Source organism: Anser anser, assembly GCF_964211835.1.
Source record: "Anser anser genome assembly, chromosome: 7".
NCBI lineage: Eukaryota > Metazoa > Chordata > Aves > Anseriformes > Anatidae > Anser > Anser anser.
Window position 1 is genome coordinate 33,082,422 of NC_139727.1, and position 15,647 is coordinate 33,098,068.

At 40.5% G+C, this 15,647-nt stretch overlaps 1 protein-coding gene across 11 annotated transcripts in view; it reads right to left on the bottom strand.

Moving 5' to 3' along the window:
* Window positions 1–15,647, bottom strand: part of ABLIM1 (actin binding LIM protein 1) — a 191,912-nt gene that overhangs the window by 92,390 nt on the left and 83,875 nt on the right. For all 11 annotated transcript variants that reach the window (XR_014586650.1, XR_014586651.1, XR_014586652.1 and 8 more), the window contains exon 2: window positions 11,347–11,481. Coding sequence is in view for 4 of the 11 variants with exons in the window: in XM_083843699.1 (XP_083699825.1) it covers window positions 11,347–11,481 (135 nt within the window). In the remaining 7 variants the exon portion in view is untranslated. The remainder of the gene's footprint in view (window positions 1–11,346; window positions 11,482–15,647) is intronic.

Here is a 15,647-nt window from a genome sequence, read left to right on the forward strand (position 1 = left end):
CATGTCCCCCACTAATTGCCTGTTGCATTGTGTTTGCCTTTCCGATCTCGTTCTGAGATTATCACTTCAACTGAAAAGCTCATTCTCTGAGCAGCTGAATCTTAAACAACTGCCGCTGACTGGGGGAAGCAAAATCCTCAAACCAACCCTACTGAATTACAGGGGATGCATGTTTTTTAACCTAGGAAAGACACTGGAGGCAGCTGAAATACTTTTTTTAATTGTCAGACGAGTGGTAGATGTGGACACATTCTTAGGGGAAATTGCTAAACAAGGCCTACCTTCTAAGATAGGTTTTGCATTGTATTTACTCCTGGTTATCACCAAATTACAGATTCACTAGGAACAGGATGCTCCTGACTTTGTGTTTTCCTGACAATGTGTGTGTGAGGAACCTGCTCACTTCAGCACATCTTCGGCACACCACTGGACCTTGTGGGAGTTTGCCTTCAACCACCTGAAGCGCTTGCAGGAACTCTTCTAACACAGGAAAGAAGAGGTTAAGCCTCTGCCTAACATCAAGCAAATCACCTATTTCCCTGGAAAGGCCTGCACTGCGTCAACAACTCCAAGCAGGCTTTGCAGATGGAGACAGTTTTATTGTGGCAGTATCAGGCTGCAGCTGGATTTGTGCTCCTCGCTGAAAGGCAAGGCTGTCTTACATCTTCGTTCAGGGTCAGCACACTGCTATCTCACTTGCCCTGCCAAAATCTCTGTGCGGGGCCACACTGTAATCTGTGAATGAACCTATTTGTTTGGAGCTAGCTTGGAGAACAGTTTTTTTCGTGCTATGTAGACAGCCTCCCTAATCCACAGGTTCAATTAATGGTGGTGGATGAGTCTTTCAGATTAACCTAACGTTTTAGAGAAAAGATCTTAGTAATATTGATTCTGACAGCAACAACATGAAAGACCACAACTACACAGCAAAGAAGTAACGGGTGCAGTCAGGTGCTTAGTTCCTCATTGAATACAGCACCATAGAAATCAAGATAAATTAGATGGCCATGAAAAAAAAGAATCCATTCGACAGAAAAATTCCAGGCTAAAATTCCAGAAAAATTCCTGGACTAGTGGGGATTTCCCCAGAGGCACTCACTGATTTTAGGCCACTAAAGCAGTCGGGTACAATTCTTTCTTGTAAGGGCATGTGGAAGAGACTCAGGAAGAAGGTAAGACTCCGTTATCTTCTTTTTGTCTAGGAATCAGACAACCTTTTTGACCCCAACTCACGAACAGGGTGATACTACCCACTCTGTGGCCTGGCCTGCAAAGCCACGGTACAGCCAACAGAGCCGAACTGGACTTTTCATCTAGTTTCCCAGCTGAAACTATTCCAGGGCTGTTCAGCCCTGGAACCTGTCCACAGGTCTCTAATTCACTTGTCCAAGGAAAATATAGTTTGTACCAATGCAATCCTGCTTTCACTTCAGGGACAGGAGATGAGCAGAAGATATGATTTCATAAATACAACAGATTTTACTATTTTATACACTATCACACATTTTTCCCCTCAAGCATGTGCTTTATTTTAAGAAGCTTTCATGCTGCTGCTTCTTTTTGAACCAATGAATATTTCAGGAATGTTGTGTGGTTTTGATTAACTCCTCCATTCCCCAGATAACGCTGAGCTGTCCCACCTTCACTGCATCAATACTTTTTGCATTGCTTTAAAAAGTATATGTGAAATGTTCAGGGTAAACTGTCAGTATTTATTTACACATAAATACTGGGAGAAGGCTGCAGTAGAGACAGTCAAGCATTAAAAATCTAGCCACATCTCCACTATCTATAATTTATGACACATGCAGCCAAACCATATGACAGAATAGCGGATCTTGAATATGGCAAATGGGAATAAAGAGTATTAACCATCTGTATTTTGGACAAAGTAATTTCCCAAGAACTGTTATTACCTTTGGTGGCTAATCTGCACTGGTTGTGCGTTGGTCTTTTACACACTGTATTCCCTGTACTTCATGGGTTAGATAAATAACACTACATTTGAATGTGGAATTGTAGCTACATAAAATGTTAGTCATGTACTACTTTACTGGGAAACATAAGTGTATTCATTAAAGGGTGAGAGACCAGTCGAGGATTTCTGTCACTTGGCAGTTTTTCACTATTAAATGCTTATTCACCAGGAACCTGTTTTGCTTTAAGAAAATATTCATAGTGCTACGCTGGCATTTTTGGTCAACTTAAGAGGCAGAAAGCAATCCATCCCCAAACAGCCAACTCCTATGAAGGAAAAGTGACACGAGAGCTAGGAGACTGAATTTTACAATTTTGCTTTAACTTGGGCTGAACCAAGGACTTGAACCTGAATCTAAAATCCCAAAGTAGCACCGAAAATACCGGACTGTTTACTTCATGTCGGTTTTTTAAAAGTCCTCTTTATAGACCTCTGTGGGAAAGCATAAATATGAGCTGCTAGATGACTTCTTAAAAGTACATACATATGGCAGCACCCAGGCATTTTGAAATGTTATTGTAACGGCAATTAATAGAATACTAATAAAGATCACATGGTAAAATGCAAGCTAGAATTGAAAGAGCATCAGTACTAGCATTCCTCCAGTTTCCCATTTCTGCATAGACCAGTGTTAATATTTACATGCAAACAAATGACATTTCACGACGGTATTAAACCCACAAGCAGCCAAAACTCAGTTATCAGTGACTGAGGAGAACTACAAAGAACTACAGTTAAGGCTCTATTATAATGCTGCAAAAAATGTTCCCAACTGGTTTTCAGGTACACCTCCAGAAAAAAAACTTTGTAATTCTTCCATTTTTTTCTACTGATATCCAATTTGGCAGAAAATAACGTGATCTCAACACCACAGGTAAGGTAAGACCTTAGACTTACCTTGATTTAGGGGCTACCAAGACCTTTTCCACTGGACATCCAGAAGCAAAGCATAAGCGTATTTACAACAGGTTTGCTCTGCTTTAATGCCTAGAAGTTGTTAGGGATTACTTCAGTATTCAGACTGCTAGATCCTGTGGTTATGTTGCATGGACTGGAGTATTGGTATGGAATGCCCTATACTGGATGCTTCAGAAGGTGCTAAATATCACGAGGAGTTATGGAGTGCTCATGTGTCTACATGCAAGTTTCTTCCTAACCTCCTTTAGTTTGCATTTTAGCTTGTAGCTTTAAAGCCCAAGTCTACATATATTTTGGCCTCGAGCTGAAGGCAGTCCATACACTACTGTCTCAGAAGCCTTATATTTAACTTTCTGGCTCTTCACTGTGGTTCCCAGTTCTACCACTGAGTCACTTTCTGAAAAACTCACTTAGTCATCATGGCTGGTATAATAAGGTAGGATGATGAAGTAACTTTCCGTGCAACCTCTGTTCTAGCTTCTTCTGACAATCCATCTTCACTGCATCATACAAAGGGCTGTGGCAGATGCATCATTGTTTGCAGAAACCTCTACAAACTTTGAATCAAAGGGTTCATACTCTCACAATTATTAAGCTTCATCCCTTTTGCTTGGGGGAGGCAAAGGATGAAAACGGGATAAAATTATTTGGAGAGTGTTACAAAGGCAGTAATGACTGTTCTAAAAAAATCGATGTTCCCCCGATTACCCTTTTCCTTATGAAATCACCATTCCAGTCACTCTCTTATTCTTTTTGCCAGTCACTGAGAGCGAGTTAAATTCTCTCTTACTGGCGAGTCATGAATGCAGACACAAGGAGAACTGTTTATTATGTGAACCACCAGCAGATTCATCATCTTTGGCTTCTTCACAGCAGGAAGCACACACCAATCTGCAAGAATTAAAGACAAGTTCTGGCAACCCCACATTACGACGGATTTTCGCAGGCAATTTAGCACATGTGTTCCTATCACTAATCAGCTTTAAGCTACATGGACCAAACAAGGGTCACCCAGACTGTTAACATCCGTTGGTTGGTTCTAACAGGCTGCTTTCACTTGGAGTCAGAGATTGAATCAGAACAGATAAACATGACAGAATCCACACTTGGTGTACAACTTTGTATACAAAGAAGGGACTTAAACAGCATTTTTCTTCTCGCAACTGTGCAGAAGTAATGATTCTGACCACAAATCCCCTCAAGCTTAAAAATATTGCATTAGCGCACATATTTATAACCACTGTAGAAATACCACAGAAAAGATGAACTGATTGTGATAGATTTTCTTTTAAATGAACACAATCTGCCCAGCACTGTTCATGCCACAAACAGCAGAGGCAATGAAGTGAAACCCACTGAGTTCAATATACATGTACAATAAATCCCAGTGGTGTGATGTAGGCAATAACTGTGATACAAGTATCATGTCATAAAACAACAAAAAAATAAATCCACAGTGATGACAGTTAATAGGAAACATCAAAGTATTTTCCTTTGTTTTTTTCCTGTGCTGATGGGAAAAAGAAACACTTCAAGAGAATTAATTAGTGAAGCCAGTAATGATTATTAAATCCTGCTTGAGAAGGTGAAAAGCAAGAGGTATTCTGTAAGCATCCACCACATGGAAATATTCTACCAGCCCAACAGTTCTCCCTGAGAAAAACATTTCCCCAAGACCCTTTCTGCTCGATATGATGGAAGGAATTTCTTTTCACATGGCCAGAACCTCCCTTCTGAAACAGAAGACACAGGGGAGCATTTCTATTCCCTGAGATATCACAAGAACAGAGACAAAAAAAATAAATCAGCATCAATAACTTATCTTCAACAGCTCCTGGAAAACACCAGACTTTGCTTCAGAATCTGTATATCAAAGGCTCTCATATTCCAAGCATATGATCCTGCCTTTCTCGTGAATGGAATGAGGAGAATTCCTCATCCCTTCTGCTGCACGCTGCACAGACTCTTCTTTCTTTCTTCAACTATAATGGAGCCGCTCCTTTACATCTTTGGAGCACAGGACTGGAGACTGCCTCAGTGCTGCCGTCAGCTCTCAAAGCCTCAGAGCTGCAAGTGCAAGCCCAGGCTATTAAAACAAAACATAGCTGCTCAAGAGCAATCCAATTGCCTGTGATCTCCAAGGAGCAGGATCATTCCTAAGCTGAATCACTTCCAAGCTTTAACAGAGATGATGAAAATGAGAAGATCAGAGTTGTTCGAAGTGAACAGAAGCACAATTTGATCCTACTGAGCATTATGGAGGATTTCCATAGTTATGGTCAGAGACAGTTGAAAAAAGCAGGCCCTTTGCAAAATAACTCCACGTAGATTTTAAGTGAAAATTGTTTAAAAACTGAAGAAACAAAACCACACCAGCAGACTCCATGAGCTCACTTTGCAGAAATGAATGCTATTCATTAAGAAAAATCTAATGATCTGCTTTGTCATCATGCATTAAATAGGGTGCAAATTCAGTTTCCTGTCCTGTTTTTTCTTTCTTGCACTTCTAAACTTCATAGAATAATGGTACTGTTCTCAAGCAGGTAAAGATTCATATAATCTCTGTTTCTTAAGACATAATGGATTTCGTGTTTAAAGGCATAAATGAATTTGACAGTGTATCAGGTTATGTTTATCATTTACATCTAAACAAATACACAAAAATCTGTTTCAGGGTAGGAGGTGAGTTTTTTTTCCCTTTTTTTTTTTTTGCCTAAGAGCTTAAAAAAATCCTATCTTGATAAAAACAAGGTTCATGTTCTTATTATAGTTTCAAGTTTCCACATTTCAAATGAATGAAGTATTTCTCTATCTTTGTTTCATTCCTCTTATCAACACTGTTCTTGATGGCATACCCTTCAGTTCCATGAGTCATTTAAGGAATAAATATACGTCAAAGTACATATCAACAGAAGACAAGATGAGATTGGTAAATCTCAGAAGCCATGTTTAGGCACTACCATTACAGAAAGATTCCCAGGCGCTATTAAGAACCTGCACGCAGCATTTTGCAAAAGCTGTAAAGGAGACCATGATAACTTTTTGTCACACTCCTGCCGCTGTAGATTTTCTTTGCCATAGGCTGATGACAGACACGTTTTGAGAACTATTCGGAACCGTGGCCAGTGCTCCCAGTGGTTCTGGAATCTTCTCATTTCAGCAGATTGATTTTAGAAACAATGCTGGTAAGTCAGAAGAGCTTTACCTATATATAACAAATACAGGTGAACTGCTTCATTAGCTATTCACCACCTTGGCTGGAAGAAAGGTTGAGCAGCTAAAACACTTCCTGAGCAAAAGAGGGAAATGCATTTCTCCCCTCGTCCCCTAACTAGGTCTGGGATCCCCATGACAAGCATTCCCTCCAGCCTCCAGCCAGGCCTTTCACCTGTTTCCTTGAAAACCCTTGACGCTCTGTTTTGAGCATCCTGCCTGCATGACTACTTAGTGCCAACTGTCTTTATGACACAAATATTTCCCAGTGGGATACCTTGAAACATCTAAGCATTTAATGCAAGCATTCATTGAGCAAAAACCACTAGCGATGACTGAGTTTTGGATGAGCTCAGAGTTTTAATTTAATCAACTTCCCAATCAAAGCCGTGGCACTGCCTTAAGTGTTACTCAGTCAGCACTCTTAGGTTTTCTGCTTAACACTGAAGATACAAGCACCAGTCCTGCACAGGAGAAACCTTCCTGCCTGAGCCTGACGTGCATGTATTTCAGTCTTTCTGGCACTCTAACAGGCAATAGCTAGCAACCAAGCTCAACGGCAAGTAAACGACCACCACATACGTGACAACGTGACAGCTTTCCAAGTAAGATATCACTATTTTGTGCACCAGGATGGAAACAATGGCAAGAATCATTCAGCCATTTAAAACACCTTTCACATTAGACTAAGCACTAGGTGGAGATCAAAGTCATGTATGGGTCTGTGGGAAATGAACCTTGAAGAAAATGCAGTCAGCGGAAAAATGTCAAAGTTTAGCCTTAGATTGCCTGGCTCTACCTACTTGGATGAGAGATTTCTAAAACAATGAGCAAAACAAGGATGTAAGAACATAACAAAACCCCTAAACTTATGAAGAAGCCAGGCAAATGAACTCGGTAACCCTTGTGGGACCCTTCCAACTCAGGATATTCTACGATTCCGCAAAGGATACGTTGACCACCAACCCAAGTGACTTTCCCTATGCTCTTAAGGATGCTGTGTGCTACTCACCAAGCACCTGTAAAGCATCCTGCTGGCCTCCTGTCTTCAAAGGGATCCAGTCGCTTATTAAAATCTGACATGGCATCTGTCAGCTTTCATAAACATCAGCCAAAAAGTGCAATTAGTTTCATTTCCTGTCAAACGTTTGGTCTCCGAAAGGGACCTCAGGCCCAACCAAACTGACATCAGCATTCCTTGCCCCCTTCCATGGGACTTTCTACCGCGGATAAATGATGCAGGGTTGCTGCAGCTGTTTGAGATAATGAGTCAGGTCCCAAAAGTCATGACCATCCAAACCAGGATGTTATAAACTTTCTGTTCTCTTTGTATACTGCTGCAAAAGTATTTCCAGTTCATATTTTCCAGTGCTTTCTATTTTAATGACCAGAAATACCCTTGTGTTTAAATGAAAGCTGAGGCACTCAGGTTTTAGAAAAAAAATAAATGAAAATACAAAAACTCAGACTTAATGACGTTGAAGGCTGTTTCTGTAAGTAAGCTGAGGAGAGGAGTTCACAAGCAGGCAGGCAGAACCACAGTGTCTGCAGAGTTCTTATATGAAGGCATCTCTGGTTCAGTGATTCATAGCTTCGAGGGACCTTGTGCCATTTCCTGATGCTCAGGAAGGAACACTTTGTATCCACCAGCCACCTTACCTGGTCCACTGCTCAGTGTTTGAGCAGTATTTGTGGAAATGCAGATATCTCTGCACTGGCTATCAGCTACAAGAGGATCCTCATGTTTAGACTTGCCATGCACTGACACTGACCTATTAATAGCTCCAACCGCCCCGCAGTCACATTGCAGCCTCCTCCTCCTTCCTCCACCGAAGGAATCTGATGACAGATCAAAGGTCAAAGAACTAATGATTTAAACTACATTCCAGCCTGTTGATACAGTGTCTGCTTACGTGACCCTAACTGCTTCCCTGTCCTTCAAGGGAGGAATATCCAGTTCAAAGTCAAAGATTACAGAGCATCCCAAAATCTAAACTTAGGAGCCCTCCCCCGTTAAGCTCTTTGAACTACAGATGACAGAGCCTTGTAAAAGTCATCCCATAGACAAAACAGACGTGTGCCTGGAACCTGAACATGCCATAAAGGATGCTGGAAGTGCATATTTATGTAGGCTTTCCTAAACAACCCTCAAAAACATCCAACTCGAAAGAAGAGAGTTAGCACATTTGTTCTGTAATTAAGAAAGCATCTTACACTAATTTCTAGCAATGTTTTAACAGAAGCTACGAGTTGCTTCTCCATGGGAGACCCGGGCTTGTGGAATGCTTCCTGAATGCCAAGACTTGGCTTTATCTCGTAATTAGCAGGAGTACTAGCTGGTAATTGCTATTTGATATCTGACACTGCTATCGCATGTAGAATGTTCAAACACAGTGAAACATTTCCACCTGGCACAGCCCAGTCAAATGGCGGACATTTATGACATTTAGTAAGGACTAGCAAACTTGAGGACGCTACCCATATCCACACAGCAGGATTACTCATTTATGAGGTGGTTGGTTTTTTGTTTTTTTCTTTGTTTAGACTCTACTACATGTAAGCTTTGTTTTCCAATTTATATTCAACATCAAGAATAGGGACACTGCCCACTATCTGAAATGCCCCTAATATTACATTACCTTGGTAAGGGAACGCAGCCTGTCTCTCTACATGAGCCAAAAATCAAGCATTGTAAACTTTTATTTGTAACTAGCAAAGCTTAAAGCTGATTTTGTTGTTTTGGCTGTATTGAAACCAGCATTTCCCTCTAACCCAAAAGATGAATCACAGGCTTATTATTAAGTCTCATTATAGCAATTTTGCTAGCCTCAAAGTTTCCTCTCCTAGTATTTGCAATAGGGTAAAATGAGCTGTCATCTACTGCCAATGACAAAAAAAATAAAAATCAATTCCTATCAGATCACAACTTAAACTGGTATTAAAATCTCTGCTAGTGCACAACGTAATTTATGCTCTGATCCCACGCACATTTACATAAGTAACAGACGTTGCAGTGTATAGTCTTAGTTTTCCAAATAAGTTATTCATGTGCATGAAAGTTTACAAAAATTTTTTTTTTACTTCTTTATATGCCACGAATTCATTCTTGTTATTAAAGACAAGAAGTAAAAAAATGAGATCTCAAGCACAGTCTCCTCTCCCTCCAACCTTCACATCTCAGCCTCCCTCCTTTCCACCTGCTGCTTCCATTGCCAGGTAACCATTAACACTTTGGTTACAGAGCCGTGTACTCTTGCTAATATATAAACTAAAACCTGTTTATTACAATTAGAGATTAACGCACGAGGCAAAACAGAATCCAATTAAACCTCTATTTGTAACACAGAATGGTAGTTCCTTAGCAAGGTGAGTGACTTTGTTATAACACTGCAAAATGCAACTGCTCTGCGTAGTGCTGCTGGAGTTACACTCCTAAACGTCTCTCACCGTCCCCTGTCCATCATTCCCTTGTTAACTCCAGCTCCAAGTCAGCTGCTGGCTGCCTGAGATTCCTTGCCTATCAGGAGTCCTGAGGAGCTCGCCTTCTGGGGCACAAGGCGCACCATTTTCAGCTCTGTTCTTTTATCAGCTCTTATGCGGAGCTACAAATAGAACCAGCCAGCCTTGCTGGGCAGATACGACAAAGTGGCGGTATGCGTTTGGTTCTCAGTGGGCACGGAATAACTGCTAGCTACCCCTTATCTTGGGGGCATGTAAACACACTGATTGGTAGAGGTTTTCCTTGCCTCCTTTGTCAGGGAGCAGTTTTACTGTCTCTTTTTACCGGGACTGATTCCAGAGATGGACACGGCACCAGACTACTGGGCATGAGAACCACCCGATCACGTTACGGGACATGGAGCACGTCCTGGGCTGGCCAGCGCAGCACGGAGGTTTAAGCCCCTGTTTCCCGCAGTGCAGCACCCACCGCTGGCACACACGGCGAGCAGACACAGCGTGCCTACGTGCCTCTGACACAACCTAGGAAGCAGGATTATGATCTTATCGAACCCGCTTAACAGCAACGACGAAAAGGAATCCCATATACAGCAGACTAAAAATGGTCGCACCGAAACCCTGCTACAGTACAACTACTGTGACAGCTTTATGAGGAAATGCGTTTTTTCCTCATCTTCACTAGACTATTGGAATAATATCGGAATAAGTCTAGAAGTAAAAACTAAACATTTTCAGCAGGTGTCTATCTGTTCAGTCATACAAGCTTGTTCAAGGCTTTCACACTGTAAATGTATGAGCTGAAATCTCAAGAGCAAATATTGCTATGCATAAAGCAGAAAGACAACTAAACCGCCTGTAGATGCAGCTGATGCATTCTGCTCTCATTATTTGTTTTTTTTTTCCTCTGGCTAACACCAAACTGTCTAAAGTGAGAGTGTCTAACTCTACCTCCTTTAGAGGCACAGTCACGTTAAATTAAGAGCCCATTAGACTAAAAAGAAAAATGCTTACTTCAGCAGCTGTGTCCCGCTCGTATGAACCATATGGTCAGACAATATGCAATACGAGTAAATTACTATACAGTTTAAACAACAACAAAAAAATGTATTCACTTAAATATAAGAGGTCAACAACAAACAAGCTCTGAAGCTCAGGTAAAAGCTTCAGAACAGAACTTGGAGCTACCTCCTCCACACGCCCCTTTTCCTCCTCTAAGTGAAAGAGGCAAAGACAAAAAAGACAACACTCGCTGGCAAACCCAACTAATAAGGCATAGACTGAATGAGAGTTAGTGGGAGCCGTAGAGGTAGTAGGAGACCAAAATGGAAATCAAGGCCACAAAAAAAAAAAAAGTGGAGGCTGGAAAAAGAAGTAGAGGCCTAGCAGTACTGAGAGACCAGGAAAAAAAAAAAAAAAAGGGAGACAGAATCAGTGGGGGGCCAAAATCAAATGTGAGAACATTCTGAGTCTCCTAGTAGTGGTAAGTTTATCACCTCCCCCCTCATGAATCAAATATCCAATATAATCTTTCTTTCCAATTACACTCTAAATGTTTGCACATTGAATTTGTTCTGTGTAGTGTTGATCATCTTGCTGCTTGTATGTGGGTGATTCAGCCCTTTTACTATCCATTCTTTACCTTCCCCACCCACAAACCCTTGACGCATTGAGCAAGAGGAATATCCTGCAGATCGCAGGAAGCTTTACCTCTCATAACTGCTTCAAGGTACATTTTCATAAATTGACTCATTTCTAACAGGTGAACATCAAGGTCTTACCTTTGCAGGTGAAGCATTTGATGTGAAAGTGTCTGGCCTGAACACGGAGTACTTCACCCTTACATGGCTCTCCACATTTATGGCAGTGGATGACTGGCTTTTCCGATGGGTGGTGAGGCTCTTGAGGATGGGCCACTGTAAAGCAAACAAATATGATTTAAACCTAAAGAATTTCTGCTATACATAAAACTGTATTCCCAGTCACTTCTCATCACAAGTTTATCCAATCACATTTCACACTCATCAAAAAAGTCACAACCATTTAAAAAATATATAGTCTTTTCATAAAACAGTAGTTAGAGCCACCCATATCTACTATCTCTTTCCACTGAGGCTGCCATAGACACGTGAAGATGAGGAAAAATTCCCTCCACAGTTTTGACACCACAAAATGTTTCAGAGTCCATAAGCTTTTCTTTCCAAGAACACGAATGCATGTAATTCATTCAACAAACACACAAGGCAAAAAGAACTGGACTATTTTAATACAAAAATAAAGAATACAATCCAAGAAAAAGAATGAAGGGAAAGCAGTTCCAAGTCATGTTTTGGGATAAAAAAGATGAATGAGGTAGCTTGACTTTGCATGCAAATGGCTATAATAAAACTACAACTATCTCGACTTTGTTTTAGTACATACCGGGAAAGCATATCTGTAGAGAATAGAAGCCAAGTTTATTTGTTTCTTGCAGAAACAACTATCTCATGCAAATTAGAGATAATATGAGTAGACAGAAATGCACAAAGCATATGCAATGTAGTCAGGGTGACAAAATTCCAGGTTCTGGGAAATGATCAGCAATCCCACAGCCCTTAGCAAAGCTTGGGCAGGAACAGGAAAGGTTTGTGTCAGCTTTGTTGTATATTTCATTATGGTAATAAAAGTTTTATTGCTCCACATTTGGCTTCTGTAAAGCAATGTTTAACTTTCTCTTCAGATGTGCCTTGTGTCAGCCTGGGCTCCAATAGCAATGCGCGGGTGTAAGGTAGAACAAAAAATGTGTCTCAGTTGGACTGTGTGAAGTGGAAAGTGTTATCCAGAATGTTCCCAAACAAAACCATGTTCCCTCAAATCCCCCTCCTAAATCCCATTTTAGCAGCTGTCCTAATGCTGCTCCCAAAGTACTGATACTTATCACTGATACTTATCAGAACATTGTCCAGATAATGTGCATCTCTTCACCCCGTCTCTCTCTTCCTGCCATTCCTGCCCTGCTTTTCTTGGACTGACTGCTGATATACCTATATCATCTTCACTGTCGCTGGCAATCATATTGATTATTTTAGCTCAGCATTTTCTGGAGCTCTCTTTTCCTTTCCTGACCAGCTCCTGACATCTCCCCAAGCAGGATAATGCTTTTTTTCCAGGTTAGTGCTTACGCAGCAACAGAACACATACCGTGTTCATATTTGCTGTACCACTTTCCTCTCCTTTCTCAATGAATTTCTACAAAAGAAACCTATCACTTCATGAAGTTCTTCTACATTACTGTCCTTTATAAATGTCTTTGTGAAGAAATATGTTGCTATAACTGTGTGAGATATAGTGAATACAAGATTAATAATAAAAAAATGACTTAAGGGGAGTAACAGCATGCAGAATAGAGAAGAAAATACATTTCAAGCAATAATTTCTGCTGTAAATTCAGCCAAACTAACATGGCAGCTGCTGTTTTGTTTTCCCCCCAATCCCCTAAAAGCCTTCAAAGCAAATGGCTGAATTCTTCTACTCAAATACCAAGTTGTGAATACCTCCTCTTCTGGTAGCCTCACTTCAATTATTTCCCTCAATTCAATCCAGAATCAGAGCGCAGTTGGCAATGCCGACCAATGTTTTAATTAGCAGTTCCATCTAAATAAGATCCCAGTAAATGCCTTGCCTTGAGTGAACCTCATTTAATAGGCTGCAATACAAAACTATTTCTGGAACAGAAGTTATTATTCTTCCAAACAAGACTATTGACGATTAACTTGTAACCAAGGAAACACACAGTTTATGCAATAAGAAGGAAAAAAAAAAAACACCAAAAAACAGAGAGAGACAAGCAGGGGGCTAGCAAAGGAAATTATTATGAGGAAAATTCCCTTTCTGATCCAGACAGCCCAAGGTGGGCCTGGAGCCAACTGAAGAAAAGGTATCAGAGCAGATTTTTTAAAGTTGCTCAAAGGAGGAACTGAACTGAGGATTTGGGCACATGTTATCTAGGACTCGCACAGTGCCGAATGAAATCCGTACCTGCAGTGTTCTGCTCACAAACTCGTGTGGAGGACACCCTAGCACACCCTGCATGTCAGCACTCAAACCTTCTGGTATTGATCTGAAAGACAAGTTTTTGCTCTTTATTGGGAATAAGTAAATGTTTTCAAGACTGGTCCAACGATGCAACTTCAAGTTCTGCCTTTACAGCCCTTTAATGAATACAAATGCTGTTAGTTGCTATTTCCAGACCGATCTCTTTAATGAAGCTAATTACGTTGCTTGTCTTACTGGCCTCAAATTGGAAATGTAGGTCAAGATTTGAGTAATTGACTTGTTCTCTTGCAAGGAATTGCTTGCAAGCTTTTTTCTCTGGACATATGCAACACACAGAAGGCAGAGTTGACCCTTTATAGGCATCAGTGCCTATGAGCGAGACAGGCATCAGAACAGGGAGTTAAAGAAGGACTAACACCTTTAAAAGCAATTTATTTTATGTGTTCCTGACTGAAGTCCAACCAGCTTACTGGCCATATAAATTGTGAGCCGCTTTGGGTCTGAAAACTCAGAGCCAGAAATTAAGAGAGGTGCTGGGAGCTCAGGATTCTTCAGCTTGGATTATGGTGGCAGGCCAGACCATCCAAATCTGAAGCAGGTCACAGTTTGCTGCTCAGAAGTCTTAACTACCTTAGCGAATACTTATGTAAAAACAGATAAAAATAAGATTTATTTAGAAGGAAACAAGTATTTTCTTTCCATTTACAGTAGCTAGGAGCAAACCTGCACTATCTGTTTTAGCACACTATGCAGTTTTCTCAGGTTACTCTAAAATGGATTTCTTTCCAATTTAAAAGAACATAAACTAATAATTTTGAAGGAGAAATGCTCCCAGAGCAACACATTCTTGGCTCAGTACAGGGGCTCACAGTTGTCTTTGTATCATAAGCTGCATACTTTCTGCATGGGTGTGGAAATGCAAGTCAGGTATTTACCAGCTCTAGCATACTGGTGTGCACCGGTACTTGCCTACCTACAGGCCACGTCAGATGAATTCAAGATGCAATTGTCTGTCTCTTTGGCCCAACCAGCATAACATAGCCCAGGGATCCGTTAGTGCAAGATTAAACATTGTCGACTTGTCTACCTCACATCAGGAAGGTGCAGATGCCTACTAGTAGAAGGGATCATTTTAAACATATGTTTTTCTGTCAAAAGTACAAAAATACCCAGGCTACTAACACATTTTTGTTTTAATTTTTATTTTTAAAACTGGCTCTAGCTGAACTAGCGCAATGTCCATACCTGAACAAACCCCAAGGGATGCTGGAAGCAGGCATACAGGGCAAATGGGCGTGAGCATTTCTTTGAATATTTCATTTTATTTTTATTCCTTCAGCACTTTTTAGGAATAACTCCGAAAGCTACAATACCTATAGATTTCTAAGCTGTAACACTCTTTCTAATTTTGCACAGCCTAATTACAAGAGATCATCAATAAAACTTTCCCAAAGTTTCAAGTTGCTTTTTAGCAGTTTTTACTTGCGATGCAGCTGTGCCCTGCCTGGACTTTTTATTTTAATCTTTATTAATGAAAAAGAAATCTCTGGGCAGAGAGGTACACAAGTTTTCAAGACAAGCTAGGCTGAGACTTCCACTTTTGCTTCCAAGACCAGCTTAAATGAATAATTAATGGATAATTAATGCTTTCTTCAGCTCACTTGGGTTTCCAATAAGCCAGATCAATGGCCTATTAAACATTCCATTTACCCAGAGTAACAAGTATGGACATCTGGGAAGTCTGGATTACTTTATTTCTTCCTTAAGGAAAGAAACAGAAAAACAACAAAACCTCAGTTTTCTGAGGAATTTTCTGTCACTGATCTTGCTTTGTGCTAATCTCACTCCATAGACTTATCAGCATAATTTGTGTCATCCCTTGTGAATCATGCCATGTTGATTTCATTACATTTAGCAACTTCACTATATTGATGTAAATTCAAAGCAACTCCACCAGCTTGAGAGTGCTAATTTCTGTATTTTACCAAAACATCTCCAAATAATCCCAGATTTCCAGAGAAAAAGCAACAATTAAAAAAGGAGATAG